The sequence below is a fragment of the Brachyistius frenatus genome, unplaced genomic scaffold (genome assembly GCF_029030835.1).
Source record: "Brachyistius frenatus isolate BFR_SWC_R1_liver_20210118 unplaced genomic scaffold, ASM2903083v1 Contig_21, whole genome shotgun sequence".
NCBI classification, from domain to species: domain Eukaryota; kingdom Metazoa; phylum Chordata; class Actinopteri; family Embiotocidae; genus Brachyistius; species Brachyistius frenatus.
In genome coordinates, this window is record NW_027210620.1 from 4,193,880 (window position 1) to 4,216,660 (window position 22,781).

Consider the following 22,781-nt stretch of genomic DNA (forward strand, 5'->3'; position numbering starts at 1 on the left):
CAGCCAAGCTCTCGCAATGTCTGCTATCCATGAAAATTTAAATATTTTCTTAATCCTGAAACCATTATTATATAAATGGTGTCTTATATTTCATGTATTTCAAAAACAGTGATGAAAAGAAAAAAAAACTAACTGCATAAAACATTACAACAAATTGTTGTATTTGTGTTAACAATTAAACATTAAAGAGATTTGTGATAAGATTTATCCAAGCAACACACTAATATTTCTCCATCAGCAAAAACATGGTGGCCATAACAAACAATCGGTCCCTAAAAAAAATAATCTTAATTTGTGTATACTGTATAGCGTAGTACAAATTATGGTAATATATTTATAAGAAATAATCCAGGTGGTCCCTTGTCTTGGATTTCCTTTTTGTACACAGTGTACTTCAGAGTCTTTCTATCTCCCATTTTAATTTTTGCATTCACCTAATTAGTGGAGTCTCCTCTTATTGCACCCATTGACCCTGTTATACGCCAAGAAAAACAGTACTGAAGGCCAAACCGCTTCCAGGAATTGTTTAAACTCAAAGCGCCCACACCCTGCCACTGTGGCAGCACACTGCCTGATAAGACACAACACTGTTGGTGGCAGCGTTGACTGTAAAGTGCACCTCAGCTTATCGGCGTGCTGCGCTCTTACTATAAACACACAGGCGTTAGACAAAGACAAAAACACGAACGCTGCCATACAAAATATAAATAAAAATAAACTACCAGAAAAAAGGAGTAACTTCTTTCTGACTGAATAGTAAAAAAGGCAACAAATTATACACTTTTTTAATGTGATTTGTGCAAAGGAGACGTGATGGTAACTGAAATCTGAAACCTGAAACTAAAGCAGATTTTTACCCTCATAAATCAGCCTGAAGCCCTTTTGCAGCAGTAACCCATGCATCAATACAACAAAAGAATTTCAAAAATCCAGGGGAAATTATTCATGTAAAGCCAATTCCCTGAGATGCAGTCAGAACTTCAAAAGCAAAAGCTGCATAAGAAGTGAAATGTAAGGTAAAAAAAAAACATGACAATAAAAATGTATGTATGTATGCAAACAAATCACAGGGCTTTTTACCAAAAAAGAAACCCCATGTAGCTCATCTGACTATTATGCGCAGTGAGCTTTTTCCGTGCATTTAACAGATGGAGAGATTATGCAACTGCCAGTGTTTACATACCTGATAAGTATTGCTTAATGCCATCACACTTGTTTTGCTAAAGCCCTGAACAAACACAAATGGCTTCTGAAGTTTCGGGTGAATCACACACTCAGGCTCAAAGTGTGATCAACGTGCTCTGATGGAGGCTGAGCACAGTTCAACAAGTGATGCTGAGAGACGAGTGTTGAAAAAGGATGAGATACAGTTGAGACTTCTGTCAGCATTGATTAGTTATTCTGAAGACCCACGAGTAGAAGACACGACAAGGCAATATAGTTTGTATGAAGGGTTTGTTTTTGTTTTTTACATCAACCTATTTAAAAAAAAAAAAAAAAAACAACAACAACAACATAGCAACACATGCCAGTCACAAAAGCAACAGCCAAACAACTCTAAAATGTTCACGCAGAACTGACTTAAAAATGCTCAAAGGATACTGGACTGGCCACAAAAGCCGTGGATTATATACATAAGCCAGCCATGATGCACAATGTCCTTGACTCGCTCCAGCAGCTTTCCGTTCCACACGTATTTGTGGTACGGCTCAGTCTGGAGGCCATTAACCACTGTGGTGGAAAAATAGGAACATATAAAACCTCCGGATCATTTTACTGAACTAGGATCAGTCCAATTTATTAGGTAGAAAGCAGTTAACGGAAAAAAGAAGATTAGTTAAAGTGACGCAGACCATGGTGCACAAGCATATTTAGAAACACTTGTATAACACTGATGTAACTGGGATGATGCTCATGTTACTGTATTACAATGCACATATGACAGAACTCATCAGTCAAGGTAAATAGATGTATTTTTCAAATGAATTTGTCATGATCTTCTCCAACCAAAATTAAACAAAAGAAAAATGAGGAATACTGATTCACTTCTGCTCACCTTGGGTAGGCAAACCCTCCTCTTCAAAGATGTCAAAGCAGTCCTGCTTGCTCTGTGTGTGTACTTCTTCCTCAGCAGAGGAGGCTGCTGATGACCATAGTTCATACGGTCTTTGCAGCAAAGTCAGGTTGTACTGGAGTGAGTGGCTCAGGTCATAGCTGTAGCTGCAACGTACAAAAGCAATATCATAGGAAACAAGTACAGGCTGTATCTCATCATAATGCATCTAAGATTTAGTACCAGTACAGAAATAGAGTGACAAACTGTTTTTCTGTGTTTTACAACCAGAAACATCAAGTGTAGTTCATGTCAGACAAGGTGCCACCAAAAGCTGCTAACTTTTGTTAGACTGAATATGCATTTCTAAAAATGATACATGCAAAATTAAACTGAGAAGATCATTTTTCCTGACAGTAATGCAACTGTATGTTGTTGTTTTTTTTTTAACCTTTTCATACATTATACTGCAAAATGTCTGCAGGGACTGTAATGTAAATATTCAAGGCACTCAATACAATCTTCATGCTGTGTGCATGCTGTGTGCAGACTTCTTGGAACAACACGGGACATGTGTCGAGTCAGAAAAGAAGAAAACAAAGGACGAATGAACTGAAGCCATTTTCAAATGTTACTAGGTTGAGCAAAGCATCATCACACAGGTTCAACCTTGTGTTGTTTGACATCTTGAAATCAAATTGTACAATGTCTTTTCTTTTTTTCCATATGAACCCTAATAAGCATTCAAGTGCACATAGTAAATACACAAACAATCATCAAATCAATGTTGTAATTAAAAGATTAAACAACTCTTTAAAATCTCAACGTTGATTGAAAAAAAAAAAAGAAATGCTGGATGTGAAAAGTCACTTGCTCTTTGGCACATGTCCTAATTTTCTTCCAGATCCCATTGACGTCAATTAAGAAATGTATTTCAAAGTATCCGTCTAACTGGGCTATAAAATGATATCTTTCAGAAGTTAGAAGGCAGGTGTGGAAAGCCCCCTTTAAAGATAGAAGTATTTTAGTATACTTCAAATTATACCAGTAATGTATGCCACTGTTCCCTTTTGTTGCAGAGAACAGAAACAGAGAATTCATCTTACCTGAAGTAGAAATTGCTTGAAAGGTCCACATTTTGAAAGATCCGCACATATCTGTAAGAGGAACACTCAGTCAGTCAAACTCGCATCTTAAAGTTGTGAGCCGATTCCCAATTATGTAGTTCTCTCACATCTGAAATGAAGACGGACTAGAGACAAAGATTTTTGAGGCCTGAACTCTAATCAATGCTGGAATTATCTTCAGAAGAACCCACCAGAAAACTGATCAGAAGGAGGGAAATCAGCAAATGACACCATCACGACTTGTGGAAAACAGATTGACTTTGTATTTCCGGAGAGAAGTGGAGGCTTTTTGAAAAGGAGTCTATTGGAGCCAACCTCTTACACAAGGAGTGTGTGATAATACTGACATCTTATACCTGTACTGCATGAGAGATAGATGAAGCTCTTAAATGGCACCCTTTCAATTCTAGAAAGGAAAGAGTTCATCGGGAAGAAAGGAAGACGATACCTTGCTTCATCAGGGTGTGTAACTCGGACCGAGTCATTGGGGATGTAGATCATGGTGGTGTCTTCAATTTTGTAGATGGTGTGACCACCAATATCAGCCATCTTTCTGCGCTTGGTGATCAACACGATGTAATACCCCTCGAGGAAATGTACAAACCCTGTCAGGAGTGGAGTGGAGTGGGGGGGGGGGACACAATTAAAAATCTTTTAGAATAAGCAAATCAAATGCTATTCGGTTTCAAGTAGCCTGTACTCCCTCCTCACTACTGAAATAAGTCGATTTGTAGGTCACCCTTTCTGTTGGCTGCAAATCAGTCAATTTCAAAATACTACCTATATGAACCAATCGGTTAACTCTTACATAATTAAAAATCTGACCCAGAAAGCATCATGCAACATAGTCAATTATTTGCTTTCAGTTCTAGATGAGCCATTTACTCATCTGTGACATTCAACACATAATACGGTCAATGTCTGTATATTTTTAGTAACGTCTAACGAAGGTAAGTAGTTTATGTAAGTGTGCCTGATACACATTAGCTTTCTTTTTTATAAAACTATTCTGGTAACAGATGCATTGCGTGTCATAGATGCAACTTTGAAGCTGAATAAGAAGTCCTCATCCATTTGGACTTGGTATCATTGGGTCGTCAGCTTGCTAGTGAGAGTGACGAGGTTCATATCATGCCTCCTCATGGAAAGACAAGGCTACAAATCCAACTGCAAGGTTGAGTGTGCGACTCGGGCAAAGAGAACCGTTGTTCAATGTGTTGTGTTGTTACAGATATATTTTTAAAAAACCTGAAAAAAAGAGTGCCTGATGTGACATCAATTATACTGCATATTCCCCCTGAGGGTAGAAGTATATCTTTTTTTTTTTCTTTTTTTTTTTAAGAAATGAAACCAATGAGGCAGTTGCTCTGCTAAAGTGAACACATAATATAATAATTGGTCATTTGTCAGATTCTCTTATCCCACTTGGTACATTACTGTAAACATTTTAAACTATTAGCCTGTCTGTTAATCTATTTGCCAAATGGCAAACAACATGTAGTGGGCTTCATATCATTTATTCTTTGATTCTCTCACTGGTTTTATGGGGACTCATCTAAAGGATTTAAGGTGAGCTGCTGTGTCCAACTGTTAAAATGTGGTATCTTTCACTGCATGTAACTGATCGACTAAACATGAGCTGTATCCTTGTATGAGAACAAACGATACTTCTACAGCTCACAAAAATATGTTTTCTCGTGGTTTTGCTGACTGACTAATCCTGTGTTGGTTCACTGTTTCTTCCCACAAGAGATGGGTCACACTGACAAAACTGGAAACTGGAAAAGATTACAAATATACTTACAAAATTGATACTCATTATATACTGTAATAAGAAAAGTGCAAGGCAAAGGTCTCTCAGGATAAACTGTATTTAACATGGCTGCATCCTGCTTTTATTTCATTTAACAGCACAACAAAGATGTCGTGGGATAATAAAGCATCTCATTTATTTAAGCAGATGTCTAAGTAAGAATCTGTCTGTGTCAATGTGAGCAGCCCATCCATTGCCAAGTATTGTTACAATTATTATTTATTTACAGTGGCAGGCTTAATGAATGCAGATGATCTGCCCACCCTTTGGCTCAAACATGAAACATCCAAACTGTTATATATCAGCGATATTCAATGTCAAAGCAAGATGGACGGATTAGAAGATCAATGGGAATACATTGAATTTACATGAGATTTTGTCAATTAATGGCTACAAATAACTCTTTGACTTGCAACATTATGTTAATATGCATATTAACACGTGCAAGCGTGCAACATGTGGCCCGCGGGCCATAGATTGAAGAGGCCTACTCTATACATTACTGTATGATTCAAAGTCCCGTGAAGATGAATTGAGCAATCATGAACTTTGTATTGGCGGTTTTTGAGTGAAAAACCTCCACAACTAGCCAATGAATTGTCAGGAAATTTGGTACAAACATTCAGCTCCCAAATTTCCTATTTGGCATCATCTAGTCAACATTTTTATTTTAGCTTTGGTTATTGACCAAATACCTGCAAAATCTAATAACATGCCCCTGTGCTTGGAGGCTAAAATAACTGTCAATCATCAGGTAAACATTATACCATCTAAACATTAGCACATTACATTTGTCTCAAAATTTATTAATTATTTGCAAAAGCAGGTCAACACAAGTAAGTAATGCTTTGGAAATGAGCTACATTTTGCTAGTTGCTATGCCAGTGAGGAGGGAAGTGGAGGGACTAACACTCACCAACAATGCCAAAGGCTGTGACAGCCCTGGACAGGCCGGAGGAGCCCTTTTGGCCAATCTTAGTGCGGTTGCCCAAGTCCAGGCGGCCCAGCAGGTCTCGCACCTCTTGCTGGTTATACACATGCTACAAAAGGGAAAAAAAACACACATAGATAAAGTACAAATAGTGTATATAGGCACAGAAAAAAGTTTCAATTTCTTTATTTTTGTGCATAGTTTGCCATTGTTCATTTAACCTTTCAACAAGAGCAGAAAACAGAAACCATTTCTTTCTCACAAGAAAAGTCAAACTTCACTTCCAGCCATTGACAATTGTACAATAGAATTCTTTTGTGTGCAATAATAAATGAATTGCAGGCCCTGCTTAATCAATGGCTCCAAATGTTCTACAAAACGGTTTCGATTGGTCCTAAGTACGGCAATTAAGCCATAAATGGATTAACTGCAATCCAAACTGTTTCAGAAATATTGTAATGACTAAACAGGAGCCGGGTCTGTCACTGGTCAGGTTGAAAAAGAAATAACTTTACATGCTGGTTATCTGAACAAAAACCATCTCATCCATACAATAAATTCACAATTAACACTTAGCACTGCAGGCCCATCAGAGAACTGCAGCATTGTACTTTTGTGTGGAATTAAATGCATTCTTCCACAAAGTGCAATATGACTTATACTTATCGTACTAATCTGATTGTTTAGGCCCTTCAGCTTTGTGTATAGTCTTGTGTAAGGAGGTCTGTGGATCTTTTTATTCCATTGTGTGTGTCCCGGCAACACTTACATGTGCACGGAAAGAAAACGAAAGATGTCAGATTGTTTCCAGCTATAAAAGTTCTCTTCCCCACTTCTTCATCATCGTCGTCTCAAGCATTCACATGCTCTTTAAAAAAAAATACTATACATTCATTGCCAATGAAATGAGAAGCAAACACAGTCAGTGTAATATCTGCAGAAATGAGAGCGTGGGGGTGATGGATATTTAGTCACGGATGCTTCATAATAGCAAACACATCATAATCATAATCAGCCACAGCCTGAATAAACAAATCAACAACCAGCTCATAGATCCTGGTAATGAGCAGTAGAGAAGAAAAGGAGGCGCACTCCGCACTCATCAGGTAAGATGTCATCCACAATACACTTGGGACAGGCTGAATGATTGTACAATTTCCCCCACAGGCGTACTGTACCGTATTACATATGCATATACACGGGGACTGTATCCAGTCTGGAGGAAACTCTGTGCTTACCTTATCATCAATTATGACCAGGTCTTTGGGTTCTGTGCGGTCAATCTTGAGGACTCTGTGTTTGGTCTGTGCCTGATTGCTCCCAACCAAAAAATACCTCTGAAAAACATAAATAAATTATGAATGCATCGCGAGCTACAATGCATTTGGTACAGATTATCAAGTAGACATGGAGGTAAAGTTAAAAATGAATGTACCAAAAGTCTGTGAAATTTTGCACAAAAGGTATTCAGGGCAGATATACATCATATGTAAGAACATACGTTGGCACCTGAATGCGTACAGTCTAGAGCACATGTGAGTAGAGCACATATTTGATCACAAGTCTCAATTGCAATATGTTCCTTGTCTTCCTTGCACAACTGTCATTATTTTTCTCATACTAGTTTTCAGTCCAGTGAAGAGCGTTAAATTGGAACATAATGTATCAGTACAGTCCGCAACCATCAGAGCCACGTTGTCCTGTTCCAACCTCTCAAAGATCCTATGAAGCCCTCTTTGTCTGCAATAGATAAGACAGTCTGTGTATCCACTGTTAAATGGCCTGACAGAGGTTCAATAAGAAATGATGCAACTATGACAAATGGTTTCCTGCCTTATTCTCTACACGTTTGTGACTAGTGATGACAGTCAGCAATGCCCTCTGTTCACACCTTCATTTTAACACTGATGTGACCTTAGTTGTTGAAAGGAACTTTGAAAAAAATAATACTGAAAACAACATACATCCCCACTTTCCTTTTCATGACAGCAGTAAAGAAAGTAGGCTACGACAGGTAGACGCACCAAATGTTGTCTCTCAAGTGCACATGTTTATACCAAAATGTGTTCAAACCTTGTCCAACCTAAAATATTGTCATTTTGACTGGCAAAACGTAATGTAATTGAGACTGGCTAGACAATTATGATACAATACTTTTAACTGACTTCATGATGGCCATGTCTTGATACCTACAAAAGGAAATGATCTCAAACTTCTGCTGCCATCCAGTGTTAGCTGACAAGTACTCACCATTCAATCACAGTGCGCCATCCCACTCCAACCTCATGTTTGCAGAGCTGATTTTTTTTTTTTTAAATGATTTTAAAATGTTTTTGTATCGATGCTAAATTAGAAAATCCAGCAACACAAGAATTAACTTTTTAGAAGAGGTGATAGATTAAGGCTGTTGTACTTGGGAGCTTGATTTAAAGTCCTTTAGTTGAAATAAAGCGTGAAAAATGTGTATTTCCCTCGTCATATTTTCACACTAAGCACTTTTGTCTGTGGTAAATGGACTGATATTAACCAGCAATCGTCATAGGAGAGCCAAATAGAAACCGAAAGAAGATGCAATGCAATTCATAGAGTGTTTTGCACTCTTTCAGAGACTGAAAGTTTTAGAAATGATGTTGTGTTCATAACAGCATTAAGAACATGTCAGACTTACTGCTCTGGTTTCGTACAGAATCATGCTCTGGATCCCACTGATGAGAGCTGCTGACTGAGGCATCTTTAGTCTCGTGTTCTCCAACAGTCACAATCCAGAAGAGACAACGGTAGAGGAGCTCCACAGCGAATACAAACACAGTATGTAAATCACCAAAAAAATAAAAATAAAAATAAAAAGCATGCATATATCACTCCAAAACGTCTCAACGTGTGCACCCTATCGTGGCCCACAGGACTTCCTGGCTAACATCCCTCACTATTAGATTAGCTGCATCGACCAAAAAAAAAAAACCCGTATCCATTGATGACATTATGCATCTCCTCTAGCAATTAAAACGATGACTTTGAACGTTGTAGTTCATAACTGTACCAAAAACGTCTGTAACCTGGCCAAGTAGTATCAGATAGCATGTAGGGAGCATGCAACATAAATTTGTTTGAGTCAGGTGACTGTCACGAACGACGTCGACTTGTCAGCTGGTACGGTGCCTCGCAGAGTCCAAAAACCCGGCGGCGCGAAATGCGATGAATAAATGGTTCCAACTTATTATCGTGTGGTTCTTTTTTAGTCAAGAGCGGCTTTGGGTGTTTATAACTGTTCGTAATTAAAAAAATAAAAATAAAAATAAAAAAATAAAATTGTAAATGTCGACCATCAAAACTTAGCAGCTTTAACAAGCTCCCCTTTAGTTTAGAAGTTGCTATGGTAACCCTGGACAGCGCGTCGACGTGGTATTAGGTAAACGCTAGTTTACAACGACGAGTAAAAAACAAATGACAAATGTTTAAAACAGAGTAAAGGGATGTCCTCAAGTAACTGTAAGTTTATATATTTTCTAATATGAGAGCAAAGTTCTCGTCAACGAACTTATCGGCCGTTACATCAGCTAACTTGAGTTTGACTGCGTTTCACACTCGTTTTGTCTCAACTGTTGACTAAATTATTCTCCCTGTTCAAGAAGATTTAAAAAAAAAAAAAATGGATCGTTTCGTGGACAACCTAATAGAAGATGAAGCCGAGAGAGAGAGTCTTCTCGCGAAACCAACCTGCTTCATCATAATTGGAAGACCCGTAAATGCTCTTTTACTAACACACACACACACACACACACACACACACACACACACACACACACACACACACACACAATTGAACAAACACAAGCAAACTTTTTATTTTTTATTTTTAAATACTTTTCATGTCATGTGACCCAGTGACTATCCGTTTTTGTGGCAGGGTGTTGGTAAATCCACTTTGGCCAAAAAAATCGCAGAGTCCTGGAAGTGCATCCTGGTTGATGGTAAATTGCCTTTTGGTATGTTTTGGTTGTCTGTACCAACACGATGTCTCTGCAGATCAACTCTGATATTTCTCCTCTGCTTTTACAATCTTCCAGATACCGATCTGCTCAAAACGCACATAAAAAACAAAACGAAAGAAAGCATACAGGTGAGCAGCCTGACATAATCTGCATCATTTCAACGAACAGCCCCGTATTCCCATCGTGTGTTTATATTCTTCATTGTCCGACAATTTTAGCTCTTGGATATCTTATCTGAGGGTAAAAGTATACCAACGGATGTGGTGCTGCACCTGATTCTGGCCAGGCTGAACTCACCAGATGTGGAGCATTATGGTAAATCAGAGTTTATTAAATCAGGCTCAGTGCAGTGGTCATGCGTCCAATCGCCAGATGTTGTATGTAATGTTTGATTAAGTCTGATGGATGAATATTTTATGGGATCCGCAATGATAGTACAAGAGGCTGTCATTCAAAGGAGCAGACTGAGAGTTTGTGTGTCGTCATACAGGCTACGTACTGAGCTGCCTGCCGTTCCAGTCTGAAGATGGTCTGGGGATTTGTGAGCAGATTGAACTGATCCAAAACCTTAAGCTAAGACCAGATTTCATCATTAATATCAAGGTTACCCTCATATTTTTGACTTAATGTTGTGCATTGCATTTTGTTTGTTAGCTTTGCATAAGTCAATGACATAACTGAGGTGTCTTTGTTTCAGTTACCAACATCTGTTTGCTCATTTGTCATTTTATTGTCAGTGTGAAAGTTCATATTATGACAAATATTTTTCAGGGTGTAGCTGATGTTTATATAAACTGATTACATTTACCTCTCGCCAGTGTGCAGACTTGGACATGGTCCAGAGGCTGTCAGGTCTGAAGCAGCACCCAGAGACAGGGCAGTTATACAACAGGCATCAGTGGGAGCATGACCTGTATAAGAAGAAGAAGGAGACCAAGGATCAGGATGTGGTGGAGGAGGAGGAGGAGGAGGAGGAAGAGGGGGAGGAGGAGGAAGAGGAGGTATGGCTCGAGGGAAAACAACTCTTGGCACTGACACCATGAGCTGTCTCTTGTCCCCTACCTTCTGCTGTTGCTTTATAAACGCACGATCCAACCTACCCTGTTGTACTGAATACGAGTAAAATGTTTACGTTGCTTGTAGGTTAAGGAAGATCAACTCTCAGGAGTTAATATTGACCAGATGGTGTGGACACCAGAGACTTTACTCATAAATGTATGGGTTAGAATCAACATGTACAAAGACACCATGCTCAGACCACTGGAGGTGAGTTATCCAGGCCTGCATTAGTTCTGAATGAAGTCTTCCATTGCTTGCACACCTTAAAGTTTTAGTTTTGTGGGCAAGCACACAATGGTAGATTGAAAATATACTGCGCGTCTTTAGGTTCCGCCTTCCTTTAGAAAGACAACAGTATATTTATATCAGTTGAACAGTGTATGCAAGATTATTGCCACACAAAAGACAGTATTTATGGTCTCTCAAAATTCGCTTTTATTATGGACGACACATTAGGTCATTAATATTTTTCAGATGCCAAATCAGTGATTAAATGTATCATTCCTCCATGTTTTGTGTTTTTGAGATACTAAAAAGAGCCTATGCAGTATAAAGATATACAGTATCGTGTTTTATCAGAATCAGACCAGTGATGCCCAACAACAGTTTTAAAAATATTGCTGTTAATAAACAGGTGGAATGACAGATGAACATAGCCTGTGCCTAACATCTGTTCACACATTACCCAATTTTATGATTTGTTGTAATTAAAATCAGATGTGTGGTTAAATATATTTCCACTGACAAAAGATTTTAAAAGAACACATTTCTTATAAGATAAATCAAGCCTTTTTTGAGCCAGTAAATTGGAAGTTCATTGATATTTTTTTTCAGGACTACATGAGACACCACAACCCACTTTACCTCTTGGAGCTGGATGGAAACAATACACCTGAACAGCTGCACTTGGTAACAAGAAAAAAATATATAAGCCGTCTTCAGTAAATAAATCAGTTACAGTTAGGAACAGCCTCTGAATCGATTTAGGCATCATAGTGAGTGATGTCTATGTGAAGTCTTTATTTGAGCATAAATGTACATATTCGTGGGCTGACTTTATTGTGTTGACTGTTATACTTCTAGTCTGTAATTTCCCATCTTGGATCTATGGCCATAAAGCCCGTCTCCATTCCAGTCCTTCTCCAGCAGCTGGATGAGGAAGAATTGCCAGAGGACATAGACACGGTCTGGCAATCTACATGTTTTATTTCAAAACAATCAATTACATGAATGAATATAAAACACTATATTTCAAACAACCTACATTTGGGTTATAAACACGCATGCAATACTGATGCAAGAATAAATGTTACTCTGGGTAACTCGCTCCACTGAATCCACTCCTAATTTAACTAGAATTACTTTAATCCTGACTTTCTCTTTTCTAGGAGGACCTACTGAGAAATGCGTGCTCCTCCGGGACAGTGGCCCCTGGCTTTAGGTGGAGAAGGAGCCGCTGGGGGCGATCTTGTCCAGTTGCTCTGAAGGAGACCATGGTCATTCCTGGCAAGCCAGAATTTTGTGTGGGGTGAGTGATATTTTCCAAATGAAAACTCTATTCAATGGCATTAATTGTCACTTTCAACTAACTTGCACCTGAACCACTGTACAGCTTCCAGGACAAACTGTACATCCTTTCATCTCAGGAGGCCTACCAAAAGTTTGTCACAAACCCCCGTCCGTACTTACTTCCTCCAATGCCCCGGCCCCCCTGTAGAGTTTCCATCATCGGGCCCCCTCTGGCAGGGAAGAGCACTTTATGTAAACTTCTTGCTCAGCACTACAATGCAGTGGTAGTTGACATGGAGGAACTGATGCCGCCAGCTCTGGCCAAGGTTGAGCAGGAGAGGCTTGACAAAATCAAAGAGGAGACAACTAAGGTTGCGATAGAGAAAATCAAGATGATGGAGCACGATGGAGGACAAGAACAGGGCAAGTTCAGCTTTGTTGATGATGATAGTCAATATCACTTGTAGAGTTTGACTGTGTGTGTGTGTGTGTGTGTGTGTGTGTGTGTGTGTGTGTGTGTGTGTGTGTGTGTGTGTGTGTGTGTGTGTGTGTGTGTGTGTGTGTGTGTGTGTGTGTGTGTGTGTGTGTGTATGTATATATAGTTACATGTACAATACCCCAGTTTATGTATCACAGATGGTAATTTTATTCATGCATTGTTTTGATGTTTGGAGCTTACCGTGCAGAATAATGTGTCATACTGATCTGGACAGCCCGCACTGTGCAAATGGGTAAATGTTTTTCTGCTGTTCTCAGTGACAGAGGATCATCCAGAGGTGCAAGCCATGGTGCTTAGTGCTGTGGAGGAAGCCAAACAATTGAGCACATCTCCCATTAGCCTGTATGCTGAGGTCCTGCAGAATCATATAAAAGAGGTATGTTAACGATCTGAAACATGGCGGCTGCATTTACTCAAGCTTCTCCGCCCAAAATTGGCAACCAGCAGCGAGAAGCAACCATTGACTGCATCAAACATAAATACTGCCATTTAAAGAATTGCACCAGTTACATTGTACAACATGCAACATCAAATCAAACGGACATAACACCGAGACATTCATAACATTTATGATATGCCATAAATGTGATGTCAGTGTTAACCCAGATAAAATAACAATAAGTTTGATATTACAGGTTGAAGAGGTGAACTCAGACGCTGAGGGCACGACTCGGTGGGTTCTCGACAACTTTCCCAAGAGCCTTTCCGAAATGGAACCCTTACAGCAAGCTGGAATTCTGCCAGACATCGTCTTCTGTCTCGGGGACAGTGATGGACATCAGGGTAGGGGACACAAACAAAAAGCATTTCCATCAAGTTGAGGTCATTTTTTAGTTGTATTTTACATTATTTTGCTTGAAATTTCCTTAGTCATATTTGGTACATGTTGCGCTTCAATTGATACACTGTGTGTGTTGATCAGTTTTGAAGAGACTTTATAACATGAATAAGGAAAGTGTGGACAAAGCCGTAAAGTTAAAGGATGAACATTCTTTGAAGGCGAAACAAGTCTTGTAAGTACAGATGCAAAGATGTCGTCAAATCAATGTCGTATGTTATATCTGAGCAAGATTATTTATGCAGCTTTTGTTCCTCTTAGAAACCAAAAGGAGGAGGAATCAGAGAGTCAGTCAAATCTACATACAGTTGTCGAAGAGACTGGTATTACAAGTCTGTAAAGCTGCCTACATTCCCGTACTCTCATTGGACCTATACAATTTTATCAATATTATTTATAATGCATCCTTTTGATTTGCAGATGATCCTGAACAATCTGGTGCCACCAGTCCTGCACATCCTGACACAATTACAAAAGAAGGTAAGCCATGTTGGTGTCACAACAAGAACAAGCTGTTTTCTCATTTAAAAAAAAAAAAATTCAGATTTCTATTTTGTTCTTTTACAAGAGAAAAAAATACTCCCTTTATCAAGACACAGATTCAAGTCAATGAGTGAGTGTGACACTTTCCAGCGGAGTGCCCTTAACCCTAATTACAGTAGAGAATAATGAGACCAACAATTCAAATCTGTTTTGTTTTCAGTTTAAGAAAAACAACAACAACCTGTGTATTACATGTAGCCCACATTCTCAATTCCAATTATATCATACCCCTGCTGCATGGGAGGTGAATTGGAGAGGGTCTACAAAAATACAGATTTTAGGATCTGCGTTCTACATTGAAATAACATTTCTTTAACCCACATGCATTGAATGAAACACAGTCAACATTTATTGCAAAACCAAATTGTGACCCACAGAATATATATAATTTTTTTTTTTTTTAAACACACACACACACACAATAATACCCAGGATTTGAAAGTCAGTGTGATGGTACTATAACGTTTACCCCGCCCCTCTAAGAAGCCGGTAGGTCAGAAAAAAAAAGTCTCATCTGCTTGTCCTGATTGGCTAGCAACACATTAACACCTGACCAACCAATATACATACGGTAAGGTCACGAGAGGTTCAAAGGCAACTTCAAAGACACTTAAGTACTTTCCAAACTATACTTCTCTGCCTATGAACACAAATGCACCGTTTTACAGAATTATAAAGAAACACATGTAAACAAATTAGCAGGGTGCTACATACACTGTGTATGAATTTCCACACTGTGGCTACAGACTTTCACTTAAAATCATACATACCTTTTGTTGTATTTTCAAACTATACCATATGTAAGCACCACTAAAGCAGCAAGTAGTACAAATTTGTTAATCTCCCTCCTTCTCTCCTGTGTGCGGCTCAAGCTGTGGTACTACCAAATGACTGGGATTTGGGTTATCCAGGCGGCCCAGAGATGAATGAGTATAAACTGCAACTGCAACAGTTTGCGACAGAATGGCAGAAAATGCAGGCTGCTTTCACAATCACCCACTGGGTGCTGGAGATCGACATCAAAAGCCCAGAGGACCTGCTTCAAGAGATGGTCCATCAGATGGAGAGTGAGTGTATAGTATAGCTTCATCACCAAAAACGTCATGTCTTTTAATCGCTCAGAATGAACGGTCAGAGATTCATTTCTTTTAATTGAGTTTAACCTCAACACAAGAGATTCTGACACACTGGCAATGTCATTCATTACTATTGTCCCTGGCAGTGCCGGAATAAAGGAATTACAATTTAAGAAGTAGAGGAGCAGATATTGTCAGACATCCACTTAAGGATTGGAAAGAGCATTTGAATTTTTTTTATTTCATTTCATAAAAAAAAAAAAAAAAAAAAAAATTCACCCACAACTATAGTAACACATACTTTTAAATTGATACCAGAAGTTGAATGATTTCTTTAATAATGTGACACAGCCATGTTTGGTAAGAAAAAGTTTGATTTCAATCTTTGGTTTGCGTGATCTTCAGAACCCTTTGAGTATGTGTCCTGGGAGTTGTCTGCGATCGACCTCGACGAAGAGGCCGACGATATGGAGGCCTTAGCTGAGCTAGAGAGAGGAGAGGAAGGCAGCAGTGACAGTTCTGCAGCAGAGAAGGAGGAGGAAGTCAGTACCGTTTTTTCATTGTAAAGCCACATTTGCTAACTTTTTTGCCTTTATAAACTACAAAGAATGAAGAAGCAGGCCTTACTGTTCACTGCTTATTAATAGTATAAACAAACCTTTAACAGAATCTCTTGCCTCCGAATGCATGCAGGTGGAAACAACAGCCAACAGATTACTTGGAGATACTCAACATTTCTGCCCTGTTGCCTTAAAAAACCACAACGTCCTGTGGCCCTGTACGGATGACATTTCAGTCAAGTACCGTGAGAAGACCTTCAACTTTTCCAGCCAAGAGGCCAGGAAATCATTCATTGAAAACCCTACACAATTTGTTACACAGACTGAGCCTCTTAAGGTACAAGCTGACACAAGAAGAGACAGAATAGAATATACAATAGAGGAATCAAACTTCCCTCACATTTTCCTTGTCCTCCTCTATCCAAGCCTCCTGCCCTGCGGATGCTTTTGCTTGGTACCAGAGGGTCAGGTAAAACAGCTCATGGGAAGTGGCTGGCACAGCAACTTGGGCTCTTCCATATTCAGTTCAGGGAGCTGCTCCAAATGTACATCATAGCCAAGACTCAGAAGCGGGTACTTTATGCTGATGAGGAGGTTTCTTTGGCGGAATATTCTGAGGACTTGGAGGCCCAAATAATGAAAGCCAGGGGGGAAGACAAGGAAGAGACAGTAGATACCTCAGCCAACATAAATGACATGGAGGTGAGCTTTGATCAAATGTTATGGTACTTCAATTTTAAGTTGAACCCTTTTTCTGGTTAATTATAGTATTTTTGACCCTGAATATTTGTGTGTCTACAGCAGGAAGTGCTACTGACTGATGAAGAAATGATCATAAAAGCTTACCTGTCTGGAGGAGAGCAGCTAAATTCACAGATCCTGGATATGGTTATCTTACCATTCTGGAAAAAAGAACCATACGTGTAGTTATACACAGACACACAAAAGCATGACATCTGCCTTTGTAGCCTCCTTCAAAGAAAACCTTAACATTTTGGGAAAAGTGTACATTTGCTGTCTTTCTGAGAGTTAGAATAGAAATGTAATCTCAGCAAAAATGTTTCTGACTTTGTGTTAACTGAATTGAGCTCGGTGAGGGAATTAGCATGAGATTTGTTTCTAAAAATGAGATTGCTATCCTGTAATTGAATTCACTGTAAAAAGGGAACAAGCATATGTCCAAAATGTTAAATGTTTACTTTAACAAATCAGCATAGAAGTGTTTTCTTTTTATTCCACATGATGGAAAAAAAACAGTATACAAGCCGCAACATATGTATAGCCTATACTTCCATAAATTTTACGCTCAATTTAGCCACATTCATTTCTTGCACCTTTTTTTTTATGCATGTATGCATGCCTATTTTCAGTTTTTTGTTTTTGTTTTTATAAACACCTGACAAAAAGTGTCTGCTTACCTAAAGATTCTCTACTTTGTAGGTCTACTGGTTTCATTTTGGAGGGCTTCCCTAATGATTCTGACGAGGTGCAGTACATTTTGCAGCGACAGCTTTTCCCTGATGTTGTGATAGTCATGGATGCAGAATTTAAGGATATTAAGAAGCGTCTGTTGCCAGCATACCTGGAGAGCTGGCGTGAGCGCCACAACCACCGTGAAGCACAGTTGAACCTCCTTCGTGAATTTCATAAGAAAAATCGGGTACGAAAGTGACAATTTGGAAATAGTTTTAGAAATTGTTGTGATTTTTTTTGCCAACTTTATTAGTCTTGTTGTCTTCCCTGACCAGTACTGTTGAATATGTTTCTTTTTGATACAGGAGGAGAATATCTCTAAGAGAAGGGCTGAACTTCTGGCAGAGCAAAACCCTAAAGGAGACAAAACAAAGGTAAGCAAACTCATCATAACTCTATCATTCTATCTGTATCAATGACTAACTCGTTCCCTCTATTCCCTATTTTCTAACCAAACAGTCCAGGTATCCAGAGGATGAAGAGGATGATGAAGAGGATGAAGCTGAAGCAAACATAAAGAATGAAATAGAAGCCATTCTGGAGGACGAGTTTCCTTCAGAGAATGATGATGATGAGAACGCGGAGGATGACGACACGGAGGATGCAGCTACTGAGAGGCTGGAGACGGAAATAGAAGAGCGTTTTTCGACAGATGAAAACAACATAGCGACTATGATGGTACAAATACACAAACCCATAAAGGCACTTAGCTACACAAACGGTTTGGTGTGGTCACCACACCCTGATCCTTTCTATTCACATTTAATATATTCAGTACAACCTCCACACTGTAATGTAGTTCTATTTCACTAATGGTCATATTCACTTTCTTGTGCTGTTCTGTCATCAGGAACTCCTGAAGGAACTAAATATACCCAAACTGACAATCAATACATCTCGTAAGCTTAGATTCAGTCAGCGTCAGCTGTTGCAGAAAATCCAGCCCATGCTGACCAACAGGGAGTCGCTGTTTCAGAAATGCCAACCCATCTCATACAACCTGGCAAATAAGCTGCTGCTCTCCTCTTACAAGTTCCACAGTGCCTTCGGCTACTGGGACCCCATCTGGGTAGGCTTAATTTAGGAACGTTCTACAAAGTATTTTAAATACTACCACACCTTGTAAACATTGTTTTTTTAACATATTTTTCTATCCGTGCATATCTCCCAACCTACAGCAATACAAAGAGAGAGACTTGATCCATCCTCTGCAGTGGTCTCGAAGTGCCACATATCCCCTGCTCTTCAATCAGTATATCTACTTCTTTGACTTGAAGGAGAACCGCAACACATTTATGCTCAACCCATTGAAGTACCTTCAGCAGCCCAAGCCTACCCCGTCACTTCCTGTGAAACTGGCAGTCATTGGACCTCCCAAATCTGGAAAGACCTCTCGTAAGACTCAAGATAGCTAAAGATGATCCAAAATGATCCTCGCTTTTATTTAGTCTTCTTGCTTTGCTTTTATTTTTCCAGTGGCGCAGAAGTTTGCTCAAGAATATAGCTTTACTCGAATGTCTATCGGTGACGCTATCCGAATGGTGCTAAACACACAGGAGCACACCGATCTGGCTGTCCAGATAAAAAGGTATCTCTCCCAGGGCCTTGTTGTGCCGGATGAACTGGCCATTCAATGTCTGGAGGTGGCACTCATGTGCTCGACGTGCCGCATGCGGGGGTAAGACGAGGGGTTTCTTACATTTATAAATTTATAATAAAAAGTCATGTGCTTCTCACTTTTCCGTGATAAAATCCCTGCTATGCCTCTTGGCGTGTCAAGATAAAGACTACACAACTGTCGAGAAACCTTTACACAATGTGCTCTGTCATTCCTGGTTGAGTGAGTATGTGAAGACAATATTTAATTCCTTTGCATTACAGGTACGTGTTGGATGGCTTTCCGGCAACCCTTAAGCAGGCAGAGTTGATGGAATCGCTGAGCATCATCCCCATGATTGTAGTTGAGCTTCAGCTAGACACAGAGGAGGTGCTGAGGAGAGGCCTTATCGACAAGATGAAGTTCAACAAGTCAGATAACACACATTATAGCAACTATAAATGAACTGCTTTTTTTCCAAAATCATGAGTCTGACATCTGATTAAAAGCACAAACAAACATAAGAGATAATAAAATATGTCCTGATTCCCCTTTCTTCTCCCATTTTAGGCCTCACTTGATGCACGATAGCTCTGAGATCCTCCACACGCGTAATTACATCTACAAGAAGGAGGTGGAAGACGTTAGGAAACACTTCCAACAACATTATCAGAACTTGTTCCTCATTGATGGCCTAAAGAGCAAATGGGGGATCTGGAGCAGCATTTTAAAGGAGGTCAGCATCAGCATGAAATACATCCACACTTACCTGGAGAAGACCCAAAGTGGTAAGTACTACTAGAAAAGCTTAAATGTGATTCTCCAGCAAATAGCTCAGCAACCTACAGCAACCTATAGTTAAGCGCTGCAGGACAGTCTGGTGGGCAAATATGTTTAAGTCAAAAATAAATGGACTATTTGCTCTCAAACTCACAGCTTAGCCTTTTTACATGTGCATATATTTAAAACATTATAACCCCATGCACATTTGTCAACAGGACAAGCAACCTGCATCAACAGGCTGTGCGTCACACCCAAAGAGCTGGAGTGTCGGCTTGGAGAGTTTGACAAGTACTGCCCTGTTTGCTGGGCTCTACATTACCACCTGGTGGACTGCTCAGAAACAGTGGCCTTGACTCATGCAGCTGAGTACAGAGGACACTATTACCAGATGTGCAACGAAAACCATTTAGAGGTGAGTGACCTGCAGGCTCATAAAGGTTACTTGCACACAGATGGTCAAGTGACCAATTTGATATGTAAAGGCATTCAAGCTAAATTATGTTCTTCTTTTCAGATATTTCAGATTCTGTCTGTCATCACCCAGAGGGTCACACAACTAATAGGAATTTGTTAACATTGAAAACTTGAATTTGTGCATAACCAAGTATTTGAATCTGTGATTAAAGGAGAATATAAAATGTGTATGTTGCTCTAACAACCACAGCGGTTCCTGTCCAATCCGGATACATTTGTGACACCTGGCTGCTCACACGCCTTCCCACAACCTCACCTTCGGCCAAAAAAGCTGACGGAGATCGAGGTGAAGAACAGGTTCCCACAGCAGGTTGAACTGAGGGGCTTCTGTCCCATTACTTACCTGGATGGAAAGCAGAGGTACATTGTTCAATCTATTGCTGAAAAAAAGCATATTTCCAAATGTTAAAACGCAGGCACCCCACTTCAGTGTTTTTACCTATCCTTAAGTTATAACTTCAAAGACAAAGTTCATCTTGACTGACAGTAGTAGCAGAGTAATAGAGGTTTTCATTTATCAGTGAACAACAATTGCTGGTATGATTATTTTACTTAACAATTTTTGTAATTTGATAAGTAGCCCCTGGACTTCTCTCTGCCCTGAGGATAAAAAATAAAAATAAAAAAAATGTTTTAAAAGCAGATAAGGTCAACTTCTTGTCACTATTAAAGTAATCAAAAACAAAAATGCATTCATTTATAAGATCCAGCTGCATTTTTAGCCTTTAGAATTTCAAGCATTATATGCCAACACAATTTGCAAAGAGGACTCTCTTCTTACTGCCTCAACTCTATAACATATGTGACAGTTTTATCTTCATTGAAGGCTTATTTGTGCTTAGGTTTGAAGCCCTGGTTCAAGGAAAGCTGGAATATGCTGCGGAGTACAGAGAACGGATCTACCTTTTTGAGACAAAGGAAAAACAGGAGAAGTTTATGAGGTGCAGGTCTATCTCTTTGTACATTTTTTTAAAATGTGCCATTTTCTCAAGTTTCCTGCTTACAATGACTGGTTTCTTTCAGTTTTCAGCCACTACTTGCCAGAAAAACAGTGTAACATTATTTTAACATGAATAATTTTGGTCTATTCATTGAAACTTGGTGTTCACACACATTACTTATTAAGGACTCCTGAAACCTACTGGGACCAGAGGCTGCCCAGTAAAGTTCCTCCTCTATGTGAGCCGGTACAGCTCACCTCCCTTCCAACTCTGGGCTACGTGGAACAGGTTGGACACACTCAAGTGCATGTATTACATACATACAAGTTTTTCTCTGTGATATCGACATGCTCTGAGTTGAACCTGTATTTTTTTTTAGGAAATATCCAGGCCAGTGATTAAGGCCTTGACAGCTGCTGGGTGTTTCAAACCAAAGTATCCCTTTCTCAGTATAGAAAGATCCGTACTTCTCTATGTGGCCTACTATTTGAAAGGTACGAGAGATTTCATGTTTGGCATTGGGCAAAATAAGATGTCATGTGTGAATTATTTGACTCAATACAGATGATGGTAAAGATTTTAGGGGCTGTTTTGATTGAATTTATAAACTTTTTCAATGGCCTGACATTTTTTCCTAAATGTTTTTTATTTTAACCATCTTTCTGAATGACTACTCTACTTCTGAAAAATATGAGTCCATATTAATTTGCTATATTGTTAAATTAGACCATTTAGTTGAGATATAGCATTTTTCAACATGTATTTGTTTCTTTGTATGTGTTTCTTTTACCCAAGTAATAAATCTCACATTTTTTATAGCTTTCAACCACAAGAGCACAGTCTACACCCGTCAGAAGTTCAAAAAGAAGCTGGCCTCATTTGAAGAGGACTGTGCGCTCATACCGTACCTAAGCTCAGCAATGATGGGCAACTACAAGCCTCCCAGTGAATGCCCCATTGATTTTGAGTTCAAACTCAAGAAGTTCTTGGCCTTTGGAGACTTGCCAGAAGCCAGTGGTGGGCTGTAGCTGTGCCTGTTTTGCACTTTTGATTATAACTTGTCACTTTATTTAATATGGTGTGATGAGCTGTGTGTCAACGAATCAATGTAAAATGTAACATCTGCAAGAACTTATTTCGTGTTGAGGCTAAATGTTGTTCTGTTAAGTAATTTTCAGCAGTATTCAGTGTCTGCCATCTGCATCTTTCTTAAAGCTTCCCTAAAGGTTGAGGAGTCCAATTCACAATTTCAAAACAAGTAATGCAGCAGGTTTCTCTTTTTGGTTATTTTCTTCTGGGAAGCAATATTAGCAAGCCATTAGGCTCTGTCATTTAGGTGGACTCTTGTTTTTATTGTATGCATGGCGAGGACTCATAAAATGCAGCAATAAATCTCCTTTTTCTGAGCAAATGTCTATATTTGCAATTTTTCCTCTCAAAGGACTATGATTTGTTTTTCTATTGATAATTGTTCGTTTTGTTTTGCCTTTGTTTTTATTTATATTTGTCATGT

The 22,781-nt window shown here is 39.2% G+C and overlaps 2 protein-coding genes and 1 long non-coding RNA gene across 4 annotated transcripts in view; 1 reads left to right on the top strand and 2 right to left on the bottom strand.

Moving 5' to 3' along the window:
- The window catches only part of fig4a (FIG4 phosphoinositide 5-phosphatase a), a 41,993-nt gene extending 32,948 nt beyond the window's left edge, over positions 1 to 9,045 (bottom strand). The window contains exons 1-8 of one of the 2 annotated variants that reach the window (XM_069696475.1): positions 8,852 to 9,045; positions 8,593 to 8,710; positions 7,163 to 7,261; positions 5,910 to 6,033; positions 3,629 to 3,785; positions 3,160 to 3,210; positions 2,057 to 2,220; positions 1,603 to 1,731 (exon numbers count right to left, since the gene is read on the bottom strand). In XM_069696475.1, the coding sequence (XP_069552576.1) occupies positions 1,603 to 1,731; positions 2,057 to 2,220; positions 3,160 to 3,210; positions 3,629 to 3,785; positions 5,910 to 6,033; positions 7,163 to 7,261; positions 8,593 to 8,655 (787 nt within the window). In that variant the 5' untranslated portion in view covers positions 8,656 to 8,710; positions 8,852 to 9,045. Of the gene's footprint in view, positions 1 to 1,602; positions 1,732 to 2,056; positions 2,221 to 3,159; positions 3,211 to 3,628; positions 3,786 to 5,909; positions 6,034 to 7,162; positions 7,262 to 8,592 lie in introns of both variants that reach the window. The other variant, XM_069696476.1, reaches the window with a different exon arrangement.
- A 517-nt stretch (positions 9,046 to 9,562) lies between these two features.
- Positions 9,563 to 22,655, top strand: ak9 (adenylate kinase 9). The gene is made up of 35 exons (XM_069696569.1): positions 9,563 to 9,666; positions 9,832 to 9,895; positions 9,992 to 10,044; positions 10,135 to 10,231; positions 10,407 to 10,519; positions 10,735 to 10,917; positions 11,066 to 11,182; positions 11,810 to 11,884; positions 12,059 to 12,160; positions 12,364 to 12,503; positions 12,588 to 12,934; positions 13,241 to 13,359; positions 13,619 to 13,766; positions 13,906 to 13,996; positions 14,083 to 14,153; positions 14,242 to 14,301; positions 15,237 to 15,431; positions 15,846 to 15,982; positions 16,134 to 16,337; positions 16,427 to 16,702; positions 16,802 to 16,923; positions 17,441 to 17,660; positions 17,779 to 17,847; positions 17,933 to 18,151; positions 18,324 to 18,542; positions 18,652 to 18,868; positions 18,950 to 19,151; positions 19,355 to 19,501; positions 19,641 to 19,858; positions 20,069 to 20,265; positions 20,518 to 20,687; positions 21,170 to 21,268; positions 21,454 to 21,556; positions 21,648 to 21,762; positions 22,088 to 22,655. The coding sequence occupies exons 1-35, from the start codon at positions 9,574 to 9,576 to the stop codon at positions 22,294 to 22,296; spliced, it is 5,211 nt and encodes a 1,736-aa protein (XP_069552670.1). The 5' UTR covers positions 9,563 to 9,573; the 3' UTR covers positions 22,297 to 22,655.
- Positions 15,727 to 16,946, bottom strand: LOC138619800 (uncharacterized). Its single transcript, XR_011310839.1, has 3 exons — positions 16,847 to 16,946; positions 16,099 to 16,620; positions 15,727 to 15,959 (listed from the first exon to the last, which is right to left on the bottom strand). It is a non-coding gene; the product is annotated as an uncharacterized lncRNA (long non-coding RNA).
- Positions 22,656 to 22,781: the final 126 nt, after the last annotated feature.

Coding starts and splice junctions, on each gene's coding strand:
- ak9 (XM_069696569.1), top strand. CDS start 9,574: ATGGATCGTTTCGTGGACAACCTAATAGAAGATGAAGCCGAGAGAGAG. Junction 12,935..13,240: donor CAGCTTTGTTGATGATGATA/GTCAATATCACT, acceptor TGCTGTTCTCAG/TGACAGAGGATCATCCAGAG. Junction 16,338..16,426: donor CACAGACTGAGCCTCTTAAG/GTACAAGCTGAC, acceptor CCTCTATCCAAG/CCTCCTGCCCTGCGGATGCT.